Genomic DNA, 22,770 nt, shown 5'->3' on the forward strand with positions numbered 1-22,770 from the left:
GAGAAGTTCCACAAAGGCCGGAAGCAGGAAAAAAAGTCTCATTCAGTCACATTCCACTTTGTGAAGTCAATGTTGACTTTGTCTCACATTGACTTGATTTCTTACCTCCCTGAAACCAGTATAAAAATCAGAGACAGTCTGGTCTCATATTGGAACCTGACCTACTACACCTGCCACCTGCTCCCATTGGATGATACTGGCTGTCAATCTCACGCCCCCCAATACACACAGTGCTTTATCCGATTTGAATTTAAATTGGACCGTAATTTACTAAATGAACATGCTGTAGTGGAGAAGACTCGTTTTATAAATCAAGTAAGAACTGGGATCATTTTCTCAGACGTCTATAGAAACTGACCGGTGGCGAATACAGGATTCAGTCTCCTCCAGCTCGACCTCACTTTTATATTTACAGTTCATGGTTTCGCTTGAACACTTCTCTGGTGGAGGTCGAAGTTACGTAAACCCAGATGTCTTAATGTCCTGGTTTTCACACGCACAAGTACGCTGGGTTTATTATTAATCTGGTTGTTTAACAGGAACGGTCCACATTAATAAACCAACCAGGCTAAAGATAGTTTCACATCTCTAGTCCCACGATACATGTTACATAGTCGCCCTAATAGATTAAAACAGCTACTGGAAGGAGAGATCCTACGCAAGTATTCTTCTACTCGAGTCTGAAAAAGTAAAACGCCGGCAGCTTGGTCTCGAGTCCACAAAGAATCTTTGCCAAAAACCGCTGGTCCTACTGCATTGAGGAAGATGAGCATTTATTGAGTTTATTTTAATTGAATTGTCATGCACAAATCCCTTAAACAGATCCTCCTCCAACAGGACTTTGTTTTTTCATCTATTGCTCCTCATGAGGCAAAAACAAAACCCCCCGCTTATCCCAGAGATCTGAACCCCAAGGCCGGCACTACGCGAAGACTACATGCGGCGTCTTTGTGGGATCTGGATGAAAATCCCATTAATTCAGTCGTAAGCAGATTCATGCCTATTTAGCATCATTAAATGAATACTTTCATATTTTCGGGGGGGCAGCGGATTGGACGCGTTCTCATCCCGCAGCTTTGAGACGGATCTTCAGCTCGACCGAAAGCACCAACATACCAGCGACAGAGCCGAGATGTTGTTTGTGTTTCTTATCTTTATACAGATCCTTTCACATTCAGTTGAGGTACAGGTCACGTCGCTGGACCTACATATATGGTGCTGTCCAAAAACGAATCAGCAACGTGATATTCTTCGATCTCAAGGCCACGAAAAAAGATGTTTTGATTTTCCATATCATCTGTTAAATGCCAATTCCTCTGCAGCTCTTTAACCACCGGCTTCATCTGTAGCATTCAAAACTTCAGACGTCCCCAACTAGAACATTCCCAGATTTAAAAACAAATATGGGGGGGAAGGGAGAGTTGGGACTTTCCCACACGTTTAAATCAAATCTTATAACATCAGTTTTAAGAACAGGGCTAACCGACTGTCCGTAGATAGTTCAGTGGTTTAACTCCCACCGGAGCTTTCCCTCCCGTGTCTCCTCTACTCTGCTTCGCTGTCTGCTCCTTCACAGAAAGGGGGAAACATTTTTCTGTGCCCACCATTTGTTTTGTGAGGCTATGGCAGATGTCAATTACTATTCATTGAATATTAATTTATGAATGTTTTTCCCTCAAGGCCCACGGAAATCTTGATCCTACAATATCACCGTACATATCTTAATACAGATTATAACCCTAAATAATACGAAAGTACATATTACAAAAGCAACTGTATCTAATGTAATTTTGTTAGTAAAGTGTTTGCATGTTTTCTATCAAGGCACAAAACTACAGGAAATCTGGAAAATAAAATGTGTTAAATCCACTTCCTACAGCACCACCACTTCCAGTAAACTCCCTTCATCCCTCCCAGTTTCCCGTCGAACATTTGCAAACTTAATATGATGTCTAACCACAAGCTTACAGAGAGATGGACACGAGATAGAAGGAGAGGTTTGTGTTCCTTTCATTTCACGCCAATATTTATTCGGGGGCATTAAATAATCAAATTTCATGGTATCTCCTCATTTTTTTGGGAGAAGGCAGATTTTCTCCTCTGGGAAGCAGGATGTGGTGGTGGCGCTAACTTGGACACGGCGATGGTTACATCTACGAATCCCTCGGTTGGTTGGGCTGATCATTTTGACTAATTTTACCTTTAATTACAACGTGTGTGTACTTTACCATAACCAATAAACTACCTTTACATACTTTTTACTCAATTAGATAAATAATCAGGACTATTCTCCAGTCCTAGCACATTCCTCAGTACTCGTGCCCACACGCACGCACACACACACACACACACACACACACACACACACACACACACACACACAGACAGAAAGAGAACAACACTCGGACGGCTCCGGAAATTCATCTGCTAATTGGCACAAAAGTAGGGATTCATTCTGGAAACTGGGGCAGTGAAGCCTCAGTGTTTCCAGTCTGTGACAAATATGTTGGACACATCAACATCAACACTCTATGAATGATAGAGTTCTAAATATGGATTCCTCGATCACACAGTGTTTATAATGGAGAGATGGGAATATTTGTTATTGGTCAGGAGCATCTGACCCGTGCTGAGATAACACAACAAAGACCTAGACGCAGAAACAGGAAGCAGAAGTGTGAGGAAGGAAGTGGAGACACGTTGTTTGTCTTTATGCACGTTGTCAGTCTATGCTCTGCTATAATGATTTGTTTTTTATTTTTGGACGATAGACTGTAGTATAATACAGGCCATGCACTCGGGCAGATTATTAATACACTGCACTCTTTTAGAGACCCACATTTCTTCTCACATTCAGGCCCAACTCATTTCAGAGGCAGACGTTTTCTAAAAAAAACCCTTGTGTCCAAATTAAAGTGTCTCGTCGCTCAGATGGCACAGAACCATCGAGGGGCTCAGCAGAGCATGAACAGACTGAGAGAGACTGAGCATTCATGCATTCATCCATAAAAATACAACCAACAGTTCTAACAGTTAATCTCATTATTAAGATGATAGTTCTGTGATTATTTAGTGAATTTGTGAAGCCTCGTGCAAAAAGCCCATGAAATCGACATTTAAAGAGACAAAGTGACAGAAGATGACAAGGATTCAATCCTCCTCTGACAAGACGCTCGACTGGGAAATGAAAAAACACTTGTAGGTGTCGAAGCTCCACAAAGATGCACTCAGGTGGAAAGAGAGGCCAGAAAAAAATTTGAGCTCTGGCACAAACGCTCCTTTGACAATAAACACAGACGCTGACCGACTGAGCCACAAATGCCACACTGGCGTCCTGTGGCCCCTTTTGAGCTCGAACTGGGTTTCTGGGACACACAATCCTCTGAGCTGCATGTTCGGCTTTCTGGTGTTTGTGTGAGTGAGGAGAGATTCTGAGAAAGAAATCCAACACAATTGAAAAAACGAGCACACTGTTGATAACAAGTCAGCTTCATTAGCCTCGCTCTGTTTTATGTTGACTTTGTAATTCGATCATTCAGGTGAAATCAAGCATTCCTTAATAATTACAGTTTGTTACAAATCCACTCATCAGTCTCTAAAATTAGTCTTTCACTTAAGGATATGTTTAAAATAACACCCATAATGTCTCATGAAATGAAAACAAAAAACAAATGCAATCATACTTTATAAGGCTACACACGTCACTGGGGGGAGATCAGTTGAGTATATTAAATGTTTTCCTTATGCTACATTCCAGAATGAAACCAAGTAGAAATGTGTTTCTGTCCAGACTCCCATCATGCACCAGGCCCAGAAGAACTTCCTCTGTCCAAACAGAGCTCGTTTTTGTTACAGCAGAATGAAAATGATCTCATCTGACAGAGAGTTGGACACATTGAAGTTTAACCAGCTCACTTCCTGCTCTAAGATTGTATGTACACCATGTGTGTGTCATTGTGTGTGTGTGTGTGTGGATATCAAACTTAAAGATATTTAACCTCACATCACTTTTCCTTTTGATGAAATCGTGTCCGCTCATTGAACCGAACTTTACCTTGTGACTACATTTCATTATTAGAGAACATGATTTTGTGAATTAAATACAGCAGCATCACAATTTTTCAACCTTTTCTGATCCATCTATATTTCTTGTTTTTAATAAAATATAAAATAGAGCCTTGTGGACTTTTTTAAACTTTATTAACTGATCACTGGTAACCATCTCCTAAGCTGAATTAATTGTTTTCCACCAGAAAATCCACTTGAAAAACAGATTTAAAATGACAACTGGTTCGATTTAGTCACATCCTCACAGTGAATACTATGAAGACTTCATTTGATGGTCAGGACTCTAAAACCCTACAAATCTGAAGTCATCTCTAAGGTATTAAATGAAAGTTTAGATATGTGTGTGTAGTTAGCTGGGATTCAGCCGTGTGGACCGAGCTCTGCACAGTAGAGAGTGAACACTAACGTAAACCTCAGACAAAATACAACCAGGCTATCTTTCAGTCAAACACATTTAACCACAAGACTTTGTTATTTTGCTAAATAAGTATAAAAAACTAAATATGGAGTTTGTCTAAAGCTCAAAACACAGAAAAAGATAATTCGTGAATTTTTCCCATTCATTTGGTCTTTTTCTTATCGTCTTTCCCAGTTTGCACCAGTGTTCCAGAGGCACGACACTATTTCCTAACCTCAGAATGTATTTAACTTTGTTGAAGGCTGTCAGATGATTAGTAATTCAATAAGGTCTTATCAGTTGAGTACATTATAGTGAACCGGCTGATGACTCATCTGAAAGTCTTCATCATTTCCTCCTACCAGCCTGCTGTTTCTATGGAAATGCAAAAGAAACTGAAGTCAATAACTGAATAAAAAAATTAACTGAACCGTGTGAGAGAATGAGACTTCGCAGAAACACAACATCAAACTTCTCAGAGGAATTTAAAGAACAAAAAGGGAACATAAGTATTATCCTCATACTGAAACAGGGTAATAAGAGGAGTATGACACATGCTGATCAGATCTTTGAAGAGACCCTGTTCAGCATCGTCCTCCATGTCTTCATCACCTCGTGTGTCAGCCATGTCATATCATTTTAAACTGTCAGGTCATCTCAAATATGTTATGCCTATACTTGACTAACAATAGATCTCTGAAAATTCATAAAACTTTATCGTCACGTTAAAGATTTCCATTACCTTAAACTTGAGGAGAAGTGGGGCCAGTGAAAGATGGTTATGGTTTGGGTCTGGCTAGGCAAGCTTTCAGCTACATGCTATGCTAACACGCTCAAAATGCTCAAAACACACTAGCGAAAACATCACAAGGATTATTTTATATTAAATTTCTGCCAGTTAATAACATTCACCTAAATTAACACACCGAACTTTTGACCTCAGGTGACAAACAGACACATTGTGCGGCTCGTCGAACCACTTGGGAAATCAGATTTAACTTTTGGTGGGATATCAGAGGGGAATCTATTTCGACATGTGACCCAATTCCACTCAAAGGTTTTAACTGGACTCGAAAGCAGCGGTTTAGTTACGGAGGTCATCACCTTAAATCTAATTTTCTCACATGTCCTTATATGTGGAGATTCCTAGAAGAACTTCTTCACCGATTTATATAACTGTACATTTTACAAGCTTTCAAACACACACACAGACACACACACACACACCCATGCATGCAGAAACACTGGGCAGTAAAGTCGTATTTAATGCCTGCCGTGCGGGGAGAGGCTACTGAAGCTCTAACTGAGAACACAACCTCTGAACAGTTCCCAAAGAAACGATTTAACCGAATTGAACTGAATTAAATTCTCATCGCTCCTTTGGGGGAAATTTGCTCCGCAGAGGGAATTTAAAGTAAAAACACATGATGATCAGAACAATGGAAATAAATGAAACAAACAAATCCTAAAAACGCCTGAACCCTCATCCCCGAATTTAATATCAGCTCCGCACAATGTACACACGCTCAGCGCCCGCGCTCAGGTCAGATTTAGACTGAGCCGGTCTATCTTCGGTATCAGGCAGGAGAGACCTTGACTTTCCTCTCCTTTGTGCAGACGGAGAAATGTGAAGTATGTGATTCACCCGAAGCTACGGCGAGGTCAGCGGTTAAAGATTGACTAGAGATTTCTGCATTGGCCACTGGAACTCAATTGCACTGTTGTAAAGTTGGACATATGCTCTCCAGTGACATATGGGAGTCCGGTGACACAAGTCACACATACTACATGTACACAAACACACCTCTAACGCACACAAACTGCTAGTGTTACATATACTGGATGGCCGTCATTCTGTTCCCAGCAGGTTTCTGAACCAGGGCTTCGCAAAAATAAAAAAAAGCAGAAACAAAAATGACAAGAATGAGAATATGATAATAAATAAAACTACAGGATAAAATGTGAAAAAATAAGGGTTTATGGATAGCAAGAGATTGAAACTCTAGAGAATTGGCAGCTCATGTAAAAAAGAAATAAACCAAGTTATTGTCAGATTTTTACCCTAGATTTTATACAAAGATGGACGATGTGGCAGCTCCCCGAAAGTGAAGCCAAAGTGTCTCAATCTGCCCCTGGTGGCAGGCTGTAGAATAGGTCATAAACCCCGCCTTCTCCATATTAAGGCTCATTTATTCTGCTTTTACTTAAAATCGCTAAAGGCTCTAAATGAAGTGGGAGCTCGTATCTTGGATATTTGGGCTTCATCTCTGGATAGTGGAAGAGAGGAAGTGGAGATGCGTCGTCAAAGAAAGCAACATTTCCAGTATCTGTTTCTAGACGCGATCACACGATGTGTTGTTCGTGACAAGAACTGGAAAAACAAGGCACAGTAAACCAGTCTTTGGTGATGCTGAGCGGAGCCTGAGCTCGAGGAGCGATGGGAAACTGCGATAGCACAGAGTCCTCGGAAGCCCCATCAGAGGAGGCCTGGCAGGAGATCTGATACAAAAGTTCAATCGAAATGTTTCAGTACAGAAATGAAATTAGAACTTATTTCCCAGCTCCGTCTCTCTGTCGGGTCGACAGTCATCTGAGGTGAAGTCCTGCAGGAGATCAGGCCCACGATCACTTTCTTTTGACGATTCTGTGAGATCAACTCCTGTATGTGCCTTATTTTCCATATTTTTTTAAATCTTTATCCCAGATACATGACAGTCATATTGTCCTATATTAGTCATTTAGCATTTGTTGTGTACAATTTAACATTTTAGCCTCAAGCTCTGAATAGAAATAATAGGATTTCTGAATGAGAAACCATCTTCACAATCCGTTTTTTCTCATTTGGAAAACAATCTCAATTGCCTGTCTATTGTTACCACTGTACTTTAGTTAATCTATTAGCAGGAAAAGGTAGCTCTTTCTTGTCTTTCTTCTTGTATTCCAATTTGCCAGGATATTCACAGTTTGTAACTATAGCACCGAGAAGGATAATGTAGGATAAATGCTGTGTTAGAACTAATCTGGCTCTTGTTTTGAGGCTGAGTTTCAAGTGGGTGAAGTGACACCCAGAAGCTCCTCACTGCCCCAAAATCCTATTTACAGAGAAGACACAAAGCCCTCTCAGAAAATAGACTGCCGCCTTAACTGAATTTCATGGAGCTGATTTGCCCAGGTGGGTCCTTTCCCCGGTTCAATTTGTCACAGAGGAAACAACTTTCCAATCACAGAGAAGCGAGGCCACAGAGAGATGAAGAGACCGAGGGACAGTTTCATTTAGAATCAAAGAAGAGTTCCGGAAACTGAGGAGGAAGTGGCACGACAGCAGCTGATGTCCACGACGAAAAGTGGAACAGGAACCAATCGGTCTGGGTTTTGGATTATTTAAATATCTTGCTTATTATTTAGACATCACAGTCCTCCGTGCTTTATTCTCCTGCTAATTTTTTTTTGCGTTTTTAGCGCTCTATAAAAAAGGGGTAATAAAAATAATCAACATTGATAAAAATCAGGGACGGCCCGTACTTAATTACAATCTCTAGCTTCCCCAAAAATCATGTTGTTCAAGAAAGCAACAAGATGAGTAGCAGAAAATTAAAAGTGATTATAGAAACAAGACGAACCTTTCAACTCTATGTTCAACAAAAAATAATCAAAGAAACGAGAGATGAAGTAAAAAAAGAAATAGAGCGAGGAGATAGGAGCAGCTGGAGGATTTCAGGGTTGAATCAAACAATAATAAATCAAACAGGTCTCATAATAAATCACAACCTGGAGTGTTTACACTTCTCCCGCCTGTCTGTCTAAACCAAGGGTCTGGTCAATAAAACATGTTTCCACCAGTGTTCAGCTTCACATCCACACATTGTGTACAAAGTGTCACTAGTATATCAGAGGGTTGCTTCACTGATTTAGTGTGTTGTATTTCTATAAAACCAATTCTGAGAACTAATAAAAACAAAACAAAACACAAAACTCTGCCCGTAATATTCTGGAGTGACCCTTTAGTGCAGCCCAACAATCAATGTAATTATTATGATTAATATAATTTTCCTCGACATCACTTCCCCACATGGAGCCGAACGTTTTTATCTTATCAGAATCATCCAAACGTTCAGACGGTAATAAAAACAATATTCACACACAGATAACTTTGCTTTGGCATCGCTGCCAGAATCACACAAACAGGCTCAGTGACTGATAACAGCGACCGCTGCTCTGCTGTATTAAAGGAATTCAACCGGACGCGTGATGAAAGTGAAACCAGGACAGATCCCACTGAACCTGATAAACTGCTACAGGAAGACTTTGACATTCAGAGTTATGGCTTGTTATTGGAAAGTTTTTTTTTATAATAGTACTATAGGTTCACCGCTTTTCTAAAGTTCAAAATTGTATTGTTCATTTTTTGCCCGTACAAGGTAGGCTACTCATGTTTGATCCAGAATGTGATTTGTGCACATTAAGCCCACTTAAATTGCACCTTTCACTCTCGCTCAACTCACTCCAGTGCTTTTTATTTTTGAGCTGAACCTCACACGTTCTGCCCACGCTGGTTTGGGTCCTGATGTCTGCTGCTTGGAAAGAAGTGGACGTGACAGAGCTGAGATGATCACAGAGAATGTACAGACGAGCAGAGAGGAGATTAAACTCGTGAGACTCTAAAGTCAAGGTTTCAGATGACTGGGTTAATAATGAAGAGAGAGAGAGAGTTCAATCACTGCCTGAGATTTATTAGAAAGGACGTCTTTATCATGTGCTGGATGTTTACATTCTGTTAATCTATTCACTTTCTGGCTTAGAGTTAGATTCAAAGGATTGATTCTTCTCGTATGTCTTCTTTCTAAATGTTAATCCGCCTCGTACATCAGTCTTCTGGTCTTACCCTCGGGAATAACGTGAAGACATTTATTTTCCAAAATCCCAAACTATTTCTCAATATGGCGATTGAAGGGAGCTGGATCGTATGGCTCTGTTACTTTTGTCCTTTCTTTTCTAGTATCTTTTAAATCTTATCTCCAAGAAGAAAAGTGCTGTATAATTAAATAGAGGTTTATTATAATGATAATTTTAAATTTAAATACTTAGGAATGAAAAAAAATCTGTGAATTCATGACTGTTACTCATGAGTTTCATAAGTTAAGCTTCACTACCAACAGTGAACATGATGTCTTAGTTTTGGTTTTTCCTCAATACCCCACAGTATTCAGTATATAGTGTTTGAGATTGTGTTGACAAAAGTGTTATTCATCTCTGAGGAGTCGGCTGCACACCATTAGATTCATGTGGCTTTCAGACAGAACACGGTAGAACAGAGCATCTCCTGACTGTAACACAAGGACACACGGGACAGTGCCACTGTATTTACTCAACAGCTTGAACCTGTTTGAGATGCTTCAGTTTCTTCCTCCTCCAACAGTGGGCACAACACAAGCTCTTTGTTATGACTCTAATCACAAAAAAGTGTCTACTATCCACTGCGACTGTGTCTGTATGTGTGTGTGTGTGTGTGTGTTGTCAGGACACTGATATTATTATTATGAATCTTTCAATCATCCCATCTCTATAAATAATTTTTTTTGTTTGCAAATTCTACTGGCTACAAATTTGAAGTGGCAAAAAATTGGTTGACTTGAGGAAGAGACATTTTGCTTCCATTATTTACAGTAAAAACATCTGAATGAGATATTAAGGAGGATCTTTCTAAACAAACATTTGGAGAAGCAGCAGTAAACTGCAGATTGTCTGCTGTTATGAATTTAGTTACAGACATAATAAACAAATATTCCTTCTTCAGAGCCAAGTTGTACAAATGGAGAAGACACTTTTTTGTATCTTCCAAAAAAAATACAATAACAACACTTGCACACACACACACATACACACACACACATGCCACCTGCCCACAGACACGGTCTCGACGCAGCCGGAGCTCCCTGACAGAAACAATTGGACAGGATTCCTCCAGTCATTTCAGTTTTCCAGTATCCTGCCAGTCGTAATATGATCGTGTGAATCTGTTTTCTGTCCGACAGATTTCGAGACAGGATATCTGATCGGAGCGAAGACTGTTTGTCTTTCTGTTTCCTACACACACAGACAGGAAGTCCCGGAAAATGCACACAGACTGCAAAACACATCACTGAAACCCCTTCCAGCAGACACACACATGCACAGACCTAACACCACAGAAGTAACACAAGCCGTACACACAGGCGTGAGACAATCACAATTTATCACACCACAGTCTCACTCACATCCCTCAGCCTGTGTATATTCTGTATGAAATAAATTATCAGCTTTGTATCTATCTATGTGTGTGTGTGTGTGCGTGTGTGCGTGTGAGTGTGGGTGTGTGTGTGTGTGTTAAAGTTAAACAGTGCAGACGCAAGCAGGTCACCTCCTCCATCATCCTCCGCACTCGAAGGAGCACAAACACAGGCATCAGCGAAAGCACCATCATTAACCCACTTTAACGGAGAAAAGACTGTTGGACTATTATGGGATATTAGATATTAGAATTCCATTAAAGATGGCAATCTGTAAAAATTTGGAAAAGTTTGATATATTCCACCAGAACTTATTTACTCTTACAACACCTCCGATGACTCGACGCTCAGAATAACAACTTAAGATGATTCATAACTTTGACAGCATCATTGTTTCAATCCAACAGGCTTGTTGTTGTTGTTGTTGTTGTTGTCTGGATCGAAGCACCATGTACTGGATATATAGATGTATCCCTGTCAATCATGACGTCTAACCCCGTTTTTACAGCATCACATCACTAATTAAAACTAAACTGATAGAACCAAGACTAACGTTGGTCTATGTCCCATCTGCTAAGGAGGCGAGGTAGATGCTGCAGCCAGCCACCAGGGGGCAATCAAGAGTGTGTGTGTGTGTCGTCCATCTACCTCGCCTCGAGGAGGCGAGGTAGATGCTGCAGCCAGCCACCAGGGGGCAATCAAGAGTGTGTGTGTGTGTCGTCCATCTTTATATACAGTCTACGTGGTGAACCAACAGACTGACATTGCTTGAGTATCTAGCTTCATCTAGATACACAATGAAAAATACATGCTACCACTGAAACCTATTTCAATATTCATTACTTAACATAACAAAGGCCTTAATAAAATATGATGAAGACTTCAAGTCACTGCTTTTATTCTGAAGGGAAGATGAACTGATAAGGTAAAAACAAGTGTTGCCTCATGTCCTAACCGAGCTGCAGCTGGTCCTTATTACGATGAAGGTTTTTAGTTATAATAAAGTCAAAAAACAATCTAGATATTTTTGAAAAACATGTTGCATGTAAGTCAAACTGCAGGTTACAGCTCTGGTTTTATTTACTTAACAAACCTTACGTCATATTTCACAAGCAGCAGAATCAAAAAGCTGATGTGAATATCGAATTTATTCCTTTAAGAGTCAGAGTCCGGGACAATTTTCATGTTTTCCTGCTCAAATGTTCAATATGCAGAGCACCCCCGCCTATGAATATTATTTCTAGATGAGACACAGCATGTCCACATCCATTATTTACTCTTAAGGGTATGAAACATGGCCTAAATAAAAAATAATTGCTTCATTCATATAAGATGATGGCTGCACCAAGGCGTGATGTTTTCTCTTCCTGTCTGTACTGAATCACCCTGATGTGAGGTCGCTGGAAACAAATCAGCTAAATAGTTTTACTATTTGAAATGTCTTGAAAGAAGAATCTGATCTAAATTAATACATGGAACCAATGAGGAATGTAAACGGTGTGTTTCCCTGTAGTGACACATGCAGCAGCTCTTTTGGTCCAATTTTTATGGTGTCAAACTGGAAACAAAGGAACAGATAAAGGTCAAATCTGTTGTCTAGACAGACAAATAAAATACAAAGAGACAGACCATTGGCACCTAGCTGACCGTGATAGGAAGGCACATGACATCCATCTCTCTTTGTAAGGGGGAGAAAAATAAGCCTTGTTCACGAGCTGAGGCCTTGATTTCTTCTTTGACTGTCTTTTAACAGAAAGGTATATAATGTGGTTTGTTATCAGTGCAACAAAATGTCTTTTCCCCTTATTGTGACAATAACATTACTGATCCGCTCTTAGCAGTAACCCTGCTGTGTCTTCTGTTTCAACCGGCCAACCATGCAAAGTCAAAATATTAAGGTGATCGTGCCAAACCCAAATAAAAACTTGAACCATGACTAGGAAAACACATCTGCCTCACTGGCTTCATTGCATTGGCAGAGCAATGGAGCAAACCTTCACAGAAACCGGTGCAAATATGGTTGTGACTTTACCTCAGTGCCATAGATGTGCCGTTGACCGACGTGGGCGTGCACGGTCTACGGGTTTGTCGGTAGGAGTAGCTTCCCTGCCGTGAGTACCGCTCGTCCCCGCAGCAGAGGATCACCAGGAACGCCCTCCGAAACGCCCGGTTCAGGAAGGCGTACAGGAACGGGTTCAATCCTGAGTTGATGTACCCGAGCCACAGCCAGGCTGTCCACAGCTGCCAGGGCACTGAGTAATGAATGAAGGGGTCCACCACGTTGGTGATGAAGAACGGCGCCCAGCATAGACAGAAACAGCCCATTATAATTGCCAGGGTCTTTGCCGCCTTGGTCTCAACGCGCATGCGGCTGTTCGCTATGGGAGCCTGCTCCAAAGAGGAGGACACTGTTGCTGTCCGAAGACGGCAGTGCTCCGAGGGATCCGAGGAAGTGGAGGGCCTCACGGTGATGACCGAAGCCGTCCCAGTGATGGGGGCCGAGCCGGCGCGCTGCAGCGTCTCGATCTGTCGTGCGTGGCTCATGGCCGTGACGTAGATCCGCTGGTAGGCCAGAACCATGAGGGCCAACGGGACGTAGAAGGCCACCGCAGAGCAGATCAGGGCGTAGGGCTGGTTGACCAGGAACACACAGCTGGTGTCGTTGGAGCCGCCCGTCAAGACCTGCCTCTCCTCAATCTGGACGGAAGAAGAGAGACAGACACAAAAATAGAACAAACACAACATCATTTATGATTTATGGGTATTAAAGCATTCACCAAACTCAGAAATAGGTACGATTTTGAGCATCAGGACTTTTATTCTATTGGTCAGGGCCGTAAAGTTCACAATAATTGAATCACTTCTTGTGGCTTTGCGGCAGCTTCAGTGTGAAGAAGTGTCAGTTTCAAACAATTCCTTTTTGGGGCAAAACTAAAGTGCGGTTGGAATATTTTTAAGACAAACATTACTAATATAAAACAACGAACTGAAACCTATCGCCTTAATGTGCGCACGTAAGTCATTTCAATTCCCTTGCAATTTTCTCTGTGACATATCACTTGAAGGCAGCGATAAAAAAAAGAAGAAAACCTATCATTGTTTGGATGCGGCCTGATCGAAAGAGCTGTGTATTTCATTAAGCGTGGCTGAATAAATTCATCTATCTGCCGCCTGCCTCGGGGAGTCCTGCCGCTCATTTCAGGGCGGCTCTGAAATAACCTCACGCCAAAACATATCCAAACCAGCAGAAAATGCTTGTTGAAGTGCCGTGTGCGCTCGCAGCGAGGGAGCCTCCACGGGGGAATGGGATTGTTTTGTGATCACTGCATTACTGTGTCATTGTTTCGAGGGATTGGAGACGTTATTAGAAACAGAGAATATTAGGTTGGAGAGGTTTCAGCTGCATTTGCCCCCACGGAAAGAACATCTCTCTCTTTAGGGCGTTTCAGGGAGGTATATGAACTCTTCACTGGGAAACTTTGTCAAAACACATTATATGTTTCGTTGATGCAGGATTGTAATGTAATTTTTTTAATAAGAATACATCTGTAAGCTCATTCCCGCCTCTGTGGCGCCTGATCTTAAGGACTTACAATCTCCTCGATGCCGATGGCGTTCCAGCTCTGCATGATGGGTAAGAATGAGATAAATGTGGGGATGAGCCAGCAGAGGCCGAGCATTACTGCCACTCTCACCGGCGTCATCTTGTGTCTATAGACCAGTGGCTGGCAGCAGATAGCGTAATACCTGGAATAATACACACACACAGACATACACACACACTCAGGTTTGCATCTCAGGGTCTGATATGCATCTTTGAAACACAGGGTAATTTATCAAAGCCCATGAAGAAGGTTCAAATCCTTCGTCGTCTCTCACAAACCTGTCCAGTGCAATGCAGCACAGGTGCAGGATGGATGCTGTGGTTAACAAGACGTCCAGGGACGTTCGGACGAGGCAGAAGATCTCTCCGTACCGCCACTCGCCGGTGGTCAACTCAATGGCAGCAAAGGGCATCACAACCAACGCCACAAGCAAGTCGGCGAACGCCAGCGACACGATGAAGTAGTTGGTCTTCTTCCTCCTGAGAGCCAGAGGAGACAAGTTAGAACATATCCATACAAGTCGCTGTTAAAATGATCAGGTCACGGTGTAGAGCGTCATGGCTCACATCTTACAAGCCTCAACTTTAAAGCTGCTGTTTAACTTTTATTCATTAAAAACTGACACTGTAATGTGAGTGCCTTGGCATTTTATTACAAGTTCCCGAAACCCATGTCTGTTCTCATCTCTGTTCTCATCTCTGTTTCCGGGACCAAAAGTCCCAGACACTATTGCAAAGTGACTTGAAACTTAATATCACGCCCGACCAGATCAGCCAGTACAACACGTGTGTGCTTTATAGTCAGACAGTGTTGGTGAAAAGCCAGTGGGCTCACCGTAGATGTCGGTCCTTGCAGAGCGCCACCATGACCAGCAGGTTGCCAAACACCGTCATGATGATAACGATGGAGAGAAAGATGGCGAGCACGATCGTCTCCAATGAGCTCAGGAATTCCTGCTGCTGTTCCTGTTGGTGTTGTCCCGTGTATATTATGTCATCCAACAAACTGCAGTTAGAAAAATATATAAAAACAGCTTAGTCAGTAAGTACATTGAAATTCTCTACTTATTTAGAGTCTTCTCATGCCATATGAAAGGGGCTATTTCTTTACGCCTAGGATTTGGCAAATGAAACTGGTTGGTTAAAGTTACGTTATCATGGTCAGACCAACCTCCTCTTTAAACGATAACTTCACTCAATAATTATTTATCGAAATTAGTAGAAATTACCACTTTAAATAAAACCAGTTCAGTTGTAATGTAGGCTACAATCAAACTCCTATTCTACTGCGCTGTGGAAAATGATACAACTTTTTTTTCCATAAACTCAGACTATTTTTATAAATATATGAGTTTCGATTATTTACTTACTGTTGAGGTGATGCTGTGGCCATCACTGGTCACCTGCATTGAAGTCAGAAGAGGAGAGTCCTCATCACCCCATGCTCTGGCCCTGTAGACACACACACACACACACACACACACACAATAAGTCTTCGCTTTTCTGAAAATAGTATCCAGCTTGCACGTACAAAGTGGTTGGATTTCTTATTGTTTGTCTATCCAACACCAAAAATCGAATATTTGCCCCTGGAATAAGTATCTGGATCACAGCTTGAAAGCGTGTGATATTTATAGGGCAAATGGGCTGCAACAGGCAGCAGCTGCGTCTGCCAGATTCCATCAGTGTGTCAGTTTGTCTTTGTAATGCAATAATAACACCATGCTCTAGTGAGAACCAAAAGAGAATTCTCATTTCTTCTTCCCCTGCAAAAGGAGAGATCACAGATCAGATACCGGCTCCTGAACTGCTCCTCCGGGGCTGGTGGAGATTCTCCCGCTCTAAAGGTCAGACTGTTTGACCCCGCAGCCCATATTTAACCTGGTAAATAAGGTAAACAGATGGATTTTACCAACAACAGCCTGCGGTAGCAAGAGGAGTCGGGCAACAGATGAAGGAGGTTAAAGCCTCAACTCTGGGTCATTGTCCACCTGGACCAAGTTCAGTCAAATCTATAACTTCTGATGAGTATTCAGCTTCTCAGTTTTTTATAAAAAGGTTTGTTGATGGAATATAATTGCAGTTTTTGTCGTGTAGATTTGATTTTGCTCGACCCTGCTGTGTTTTACCTCCACCCCCTTTTATTTTTAGCTTTCAGTAGAATTGCGTGAGTACTTTGTGTGAGTTAGCAGCCATGCTAGCGGCGCTACAAGCCTAAAATCAGAAGTAGCTCCTAGGTTGAATGCTAACGCCAACATGCTAACATTCTGACAGTTAGCATACAGGTGAGTGTTAAGCAGCAGGTATAATTTTTACCCCGCTAGAGTTAGCATGCCAGCATTTGCCATTTAGAACTAAACGCCTAGCACAAGTTAAGCTAACATTTGTACATTCTAGGACATTTGTTAATTTGCACCAAACACTTGCGCTTGCTGATAAAAATATTTTTGTAAGTTAGTGGACCACCAGCCTGACAACCATGGAGCTCACAAAGCTAAACATAGATTTATTACAAAAACATAGAAACCTATTTGCACAAGGAAGAGATAAGTGCACACTGCTCCCCTCTATTTTTAGAATAACCGAGGGGATTAGGAAAAATTCGATCAGTGTCACAGGAAACAAGAGCGACTGGAGTCGAGTCACTTCGGACCGAGGATCTGATTCTGAGGAGCAGCAGAGAGACGTTCATCTCCACATCACTGTCGATGCCTTATCAGCTCTAAGGACCTCTTAACAACGTATTGCTGCATCTCCGCTTTTAACAGCTGTCTGGCCTTATCGCACTCAAGGGTCATTATCATCGTCCACCAGCTATTTACAGTTCCACATGTCTGTGTATCACTTCATCCAGGTACAGGTTTACTTTTGTCCATTGTGTAATTGTCCATCATTCATTGGACTGAATCTTGGCAAGGAGCGGTTTGACTTATCTCAGTTTAGAGTTAATACACTTACATCCCAGGTCCGCGAGACTGGTTTTGATTTGTTTGCTGGTCCCCAGAGCCAAAAAAAAGAGCTGTCAAGCCCTGACAGCTTTTCCAGTTTCTGACCGGCCAAACATAATTCCTTCCACACTGGGTTGTGAAAATATGTTGCACTTTTTTTTAAGAAATGTCCATCGAGCCAAAACCAAAATCAAAACAAGGGAAAGTTCAGGTAGTTTTCTATCAACATGCTCATTTTCTCAAGGGCAGCGGAGAGATGACACAACCCTGATAGAGAACATCAAATCCTCGTTGTACTTGGCTGAGAAGCTCACATACCATCTGTATAGGGCCTGAAAGACTTTATGTTCATTTCTGAGCGCATGTGGACCGTGAACAGATTAAACAATGATAGGGCCTCTGGGCGTAGATGTATTATTTCCCCACCACCACCATCTTTATTTGTTTAGTACCAACATAGATGTCTTATGATTTCTCACCTGCAGCGATTCCCATTGACCAGATCAACCAAGGAATTAGAGACAAAGCCTAAACATTGACATTTGCATGATTATCTTGTGAGGAAACTTACTCTAAACTACAGAATCAGGTGATTTACCAAGAAAGTTATGTGTTTACCCTTGACTGCTGGTTAGGTGGTTTGTTTGTCAATAGGATAACATATAAATTATGGTCCAAAGATTAACCCATTAACTTTTCGCATTCATCCGGACAAAGGCCTGTCAAAAGTTTTTTATGGGGATTTATAAACTCTGTTGAGGGCTATAAAGTTCTCTATAGATTCATTCTGATCCAATTAAGAGACCTAACTCTCAGACACAGGAATTGTACAAATGAGGATAATGGCGCACAATCCCAGTACAGCCCATTTGAAGTTGCTCATGATTTTCACTCTCTGACGTTTATGAAATATCACAGATGTAGTTTTTGTGAAACCTGAGCAGAGAAAGTTGATCAAATCCTCCCTACTTTCATACCTCATGTGATGGGATCTCACCAGCACCTAATCTGAAGCACATTGAGGCCTCGTCCCTCGGAAATCACGGTCTGTGTCCAAAAGGCAGATTCAGTGATTCGTCAATGATTTGGACACAAACAACTGACACATGCATTGGCAAATATATGTTTAGGTCATCAGGCTGCTGAGGGAATCTTTTAGCTGAACAATGGAGCACAGATTGGAATCAGCTTTGCTTTCTCATTACAACACCCGGTTTGAAATAGCACAAAAATGACTGATTACTGCATCTTAGATGGTTCATAGAGGAAATTGCAATCAGCATTATCATCTTTCTCTCTCTCTCTCTCATCCCACACTCACACTCACACACACAAACACACACATGCACACGCATACACACACACACACACACACACATACACACACACACACCCACAATCATCATCACTGGACAACAACACCACCTACTCATTGTTCCGTCAAGAATTAGAAGATATTAGCCTAATGTGTATTTCTAAGGAAGAAAGAGGATGGAAAGAAAGAAATAGAGAGAGGGAGCGAGAAGGGACTGGAGCCTTATCTCTGACAGGTTTCTGTGGTTTCTCTCCTGTGATGTGCGTCAAGGGAGGCGAGTTTTCACAGCTTACCGTGTCCATTTCACATCTGAGAGACAAGGAGCTGATTGAAAAACTCTACGGAGCAGCGGGGAGGGAGATGACAGGTTGCTTCATGGTCTTTGGTCCAATAGTTGTAGAGATATTATGAATACGCATGGATTAACAGATGACCATTTGATAAAGCCACCAATCATAAATTGGGGTTCTGACTAATCAGGCCGGGTTTGGACAAGAACTTTGAAAGTATATTTGGACCTCAGTTGGATTCAGTCCCATTGGCTTGGCTATCTACTTGATTTTATTATTTTTTTTACACTGCAGATGCTTCTTATCAGTGAAAAAACATTGAGCTCAGTTTGAACTTGTTTAGTTTTCTCTCCCCCGACTCGATCAGGTCAGTTTTCACAATCCAGAAATAAGGACTATATATAGCCAGGATTAACAAAGTCTGGCAACAGAGATCAGCTCAAATTCAAGTTAAGTCACATTATTCTATCTGACTGTGCTATATGTATATTTGTACAGTATGTAATATGCTAATAGATAGATAGATAGATAGATAGATAGATAGATAGATAGATAGATAGATAGATAGATAGATAGATAGATAGATAGATAGATAGATAGATAGATTAAGATGGATAGAAAGAAAGATAGATAGATAGATAAATAGATAGATAGATAGATTTAGATACAAAGATACAAAGATACAAAGAAACATAGATACACAGATAGATCGATACGTAGATAGACATGTGTAGGAGGTGTGACTGACTCATCTGATATGATCTGTAATTAGAAGATTCTCTCTCTGATCTAATTGATTTACATCTGAAAATCTACCTCTGCTCTGTTTATGACAATGTTTAAGTTACAAATCTTGTTTGCAGTGATTGAAACAGTGACGGTAGCCTATATTCATTCAATTAATCCCTGTTGTGTTAAACGCAGCAGAATAACGTCGTCAGGTGGGAGGTAAATAGGCCTAGATCGCACATAATCTCACACCTCAGACTGTAAGAGGGCTGAACCGTGAGTGTGTGTCTGTGCTCACATGCATATTTGTTTGTCTGTGTGTGGAGGAGTCATCCCTGATACTGTTGCCAGGGAGACAGAGGAGTATCATGGTTCGCGGTCCATCGTCCTAATTTTAAAAGCTTAAGCGGAGAAGATTGTGGCTCTGAAAGAAAACAACACAAACAGGGACGGACGCTCTCATACTGAAAAGGGTGTGGAGCCTGTGAAGTACACATTACAAGGTGGGATTCAAAGATTTTTTTCATCAAGATCTAATGTTTGAACTCAAGGAAAATCCTGGATCTGTCCCCTGATCTGAATTCACACCAAAATCCCTGGTTATCCCATCTGTAGATTTTGCGTAATCGTGCTTACAAACAAGATAATAAAAGCCTGATATAGCCCAGTTCAAACATCAGCCCCGCGACCTGCACACTTCTACTTCATCTGGTGTTCCCTGCTCGTCCTACTGTATATTGCATGCCTGCGGAGTGTGCAGACGGAGAGAGTGATGGGAACAGCAACATAAGAGCCACAGACAGTCAGGAAAATAAAAAGCCCGGTGTATAGCCGTATTGCATTCTGCTCTACTTTCCGGTAATTGTGAGTGTATAAATTGGTTTCTCTGCCTCTCCAACAGTGAATCTCCTCCTCAGCGGTCTGGCACTTAAGAGAAGACCTGGATCTGTCTTTCCTTTTTCTTTTTTTTCAATCTTTTAGGTCAGTCAGTGTTTTGGGAAAGAATCTTTGCACTTTTATTAAATGTTGGTGGAGGTAGTTGTTTATTCACAACACAAGACCTGCAAACAACACTGAGCGCTTAACTTCTTTCACCAGAATGTGTTTGTACCTAAGAAATGTGTTTTTAAAGAGCCCTAACTGGTCGTTTTTTTGAGGATTACTTTTACTTTCCCTCACAATTAGTTTTTGTGCATTTTCTGAATATTTTGCGTTACCTCACAACACATGTTACTGTGCAATAGTTTCCTGTTCCCATCATGCAACATCATCATGTCCCTATAGGTGCTCAAGAGGGTAGTAATCAGTTGTCCTCGATATAGTAACTGGCTCTGAATGAATCTGTTTGGGGATTTCAGGTCAGTGGTTTCCTGGTTTACTTTAAAAGTACCTGCTTTACTTCCTGTCCTTGTCTGGTTTTCTACTGTGTTTCACTGTTTCAGAATCTTCTGGGGACACATTGGCCTGGAATAGTTTTCCTGCAGTGACACATCCTGATGGACAAAGTCTGCTGAGAATTATTATCTCAAACCAAGAAACATCAAGGCTTCTGCTCCATTTGTCGACTTTGTGTCTTTTCGAGCTGCGTGATGTGCAAACAGGACAGTTCATCTCGTGGATTTTTAATACGCTACTGGTTTGTGCAACAAGCAGCTGAATAACCAGGCTGCATCTGGAGAAATTTCCCCCCCATTTAAAGACCATATTTGGCAGCTGAAATTAATAAAGAGCGTTCCTGGAACGTGCAGTGTGGCTGAAAAACAGGTTCAGTTCTGCCAAGTTCAAAATTATTAGAAGTTAATTATTTTACAAATAACTTCAGGAATACCTTAAACTCTGGCTTTGGATTGAACAAAGTTGATAAGATAACACTGAGACAGGACTGAGAATATTAATATTGATAATATATTGTTTTCCATGATTCACTATAAGAATTGTATTATCATGAAAAGGTTATAAGTATCGGAGAATAACGAATATTCTTAAAAAGCCACAAATGTGCATTTGGATCCAAACCTCAAAAGTGTGTTTAACTCAAACGTGTCACGAATATTCCACAGCCCCTCATTTTCTCTTTATTCTATCTTTCTGTGGAGCCACTGACTTTTCTTTGCACTCACAGAGGTAAATTAAATCCCTCTCTGGCCGGCTGCACCCATGAGGGGAGCAAGATGCAACCCAGTGCAGTGCGGAGCGTGTCTGCTGGATAAAGCTGTGTGGGTGAGGGTAATGGTTTGTGAGCAGGTAATTGAGCGTGCCGGCCTCGTCCCGGTGCCAACTCGGTGGTAAAAGAAGAGAGAGGAGAGCAACACACAAACAGTGATGTGTGGACCAACGCAAAACACAAGCAGGCTGTGGAAATGAAAGCATCCTCCCTTTTCTTGCATTCACGTTCAAAAACTGTTTGACTGTGATACCAGTTAAACCTACGGTATTTCACTTTGGCCATTAGGGGTCTCTCCACCAAAACATGAGCAAAAGACATAGTTTGATGGGTTTTGACTACAAAACGCACAAAAGTTAACAAAATGTATAATGCAGATCTATTTGTTTTATCGAAGTATTTTTCCCCAGATCAATGAAGAGATCTATACGTTTGTTTATAGTTATATTTAATCCCATTCAACTCAAAGTCTTCCTTGTTCCACTAAAAGAAAAGACGATACCACCCTGTCCTGCTTTCTGCTTCTTTCACTCAGTAACTGATAGTCCAAGAATAACTCATCAACAATGATTGAGGATCGTCCAACATGAGCCTGAAATGTTATTCTATAGCTGCATTAAGAGATAAACATACCGACAGATACACCCCCCCCCCCCCCCCCCCCATCCCACCATGGTTAAAGTTTCAAAACTATTTTAAAAGCTGGAGAGAACTCGGGCGAACTGAGCCCTGTCTAGTTTTATTGCCATGTGAGATATGTTTGACAGTCACGCTGCTTAGATACATTTTCGACATTTATATAAGGCTGAGCCCCGAAGGGAAACCCGGCCTGTGGCAAGAGGAAGTTGGAGAATGTGAAACGTGCATCAAACAGCTGGAGAGTGGATGAAAATAAACTATATAAAAAAACAGAGAAGGTATTTCCATACTGAGCAGGAGCTAAACGAAGAGCTCCTCTTTCGATAATGCTCATGGTCTTTAGTCCAATA

At 41.4% G+C, this 22,770-nt stretch overlaps 1 protein-coding gene across 1 annotated transcript in view; it reads right to left on the bottom strand.

Moving 5' to 3' along the window:
* The window catches only part of si:dkey-247m21.3 (5-hydroxytryptamine receptor 4), a 30,094-nt gene that overhangs the window by 2,953 nt on the left and 4,371 nt on the right, over nucleotides 1-22,770 (bottom strand). The window contains exons 2-6 of the mRNA XM_062412300.1: nucleotides 15,706-15,787; nucleotides 15,171-15,341; nucleotides 14,615-14,815; nucleotides 14,325-14,478; nucleotides 12,764-13,428 (exon numbers count right to left, since the gene is read on the bottom strand). Of these exons, the coding sequence (XP_062268284.1) occupies nucleotides 12,764-13,428; nucleotides 14,325-14,478; nucleotides 14,615-14,815; nucleotides 15,171-15,341; nucleotides 15,706-15,728 (1,214 nt within the window). The 5' untranslated portion in view covers nucleotides 15,729-15,787. The remainder of the gene's footprint in view (nucleotides 1-12,763; nucleotides 13,429-14,324; nucleotides 14,479-14,614; nucleotides 14,816-15,170; nucleotides 15,342-15,705; nucleotides 15,788-22,770) is intronic.

This window comes from Platichthys flesus, chromosome 19, assembly GCF_949316205.1.
Source record: "Platichthys flesus chromosome 19, fPlaFle2.1, whole genome shotgun sequence".
Taxonomy (NCBI): domain Eukaryota; kingdom Metazoa; phylum Chordata; class Actinopteri; order Pleuronectiformes; family Pleuronectidae; genus Platichthys; species Platichthys flesus.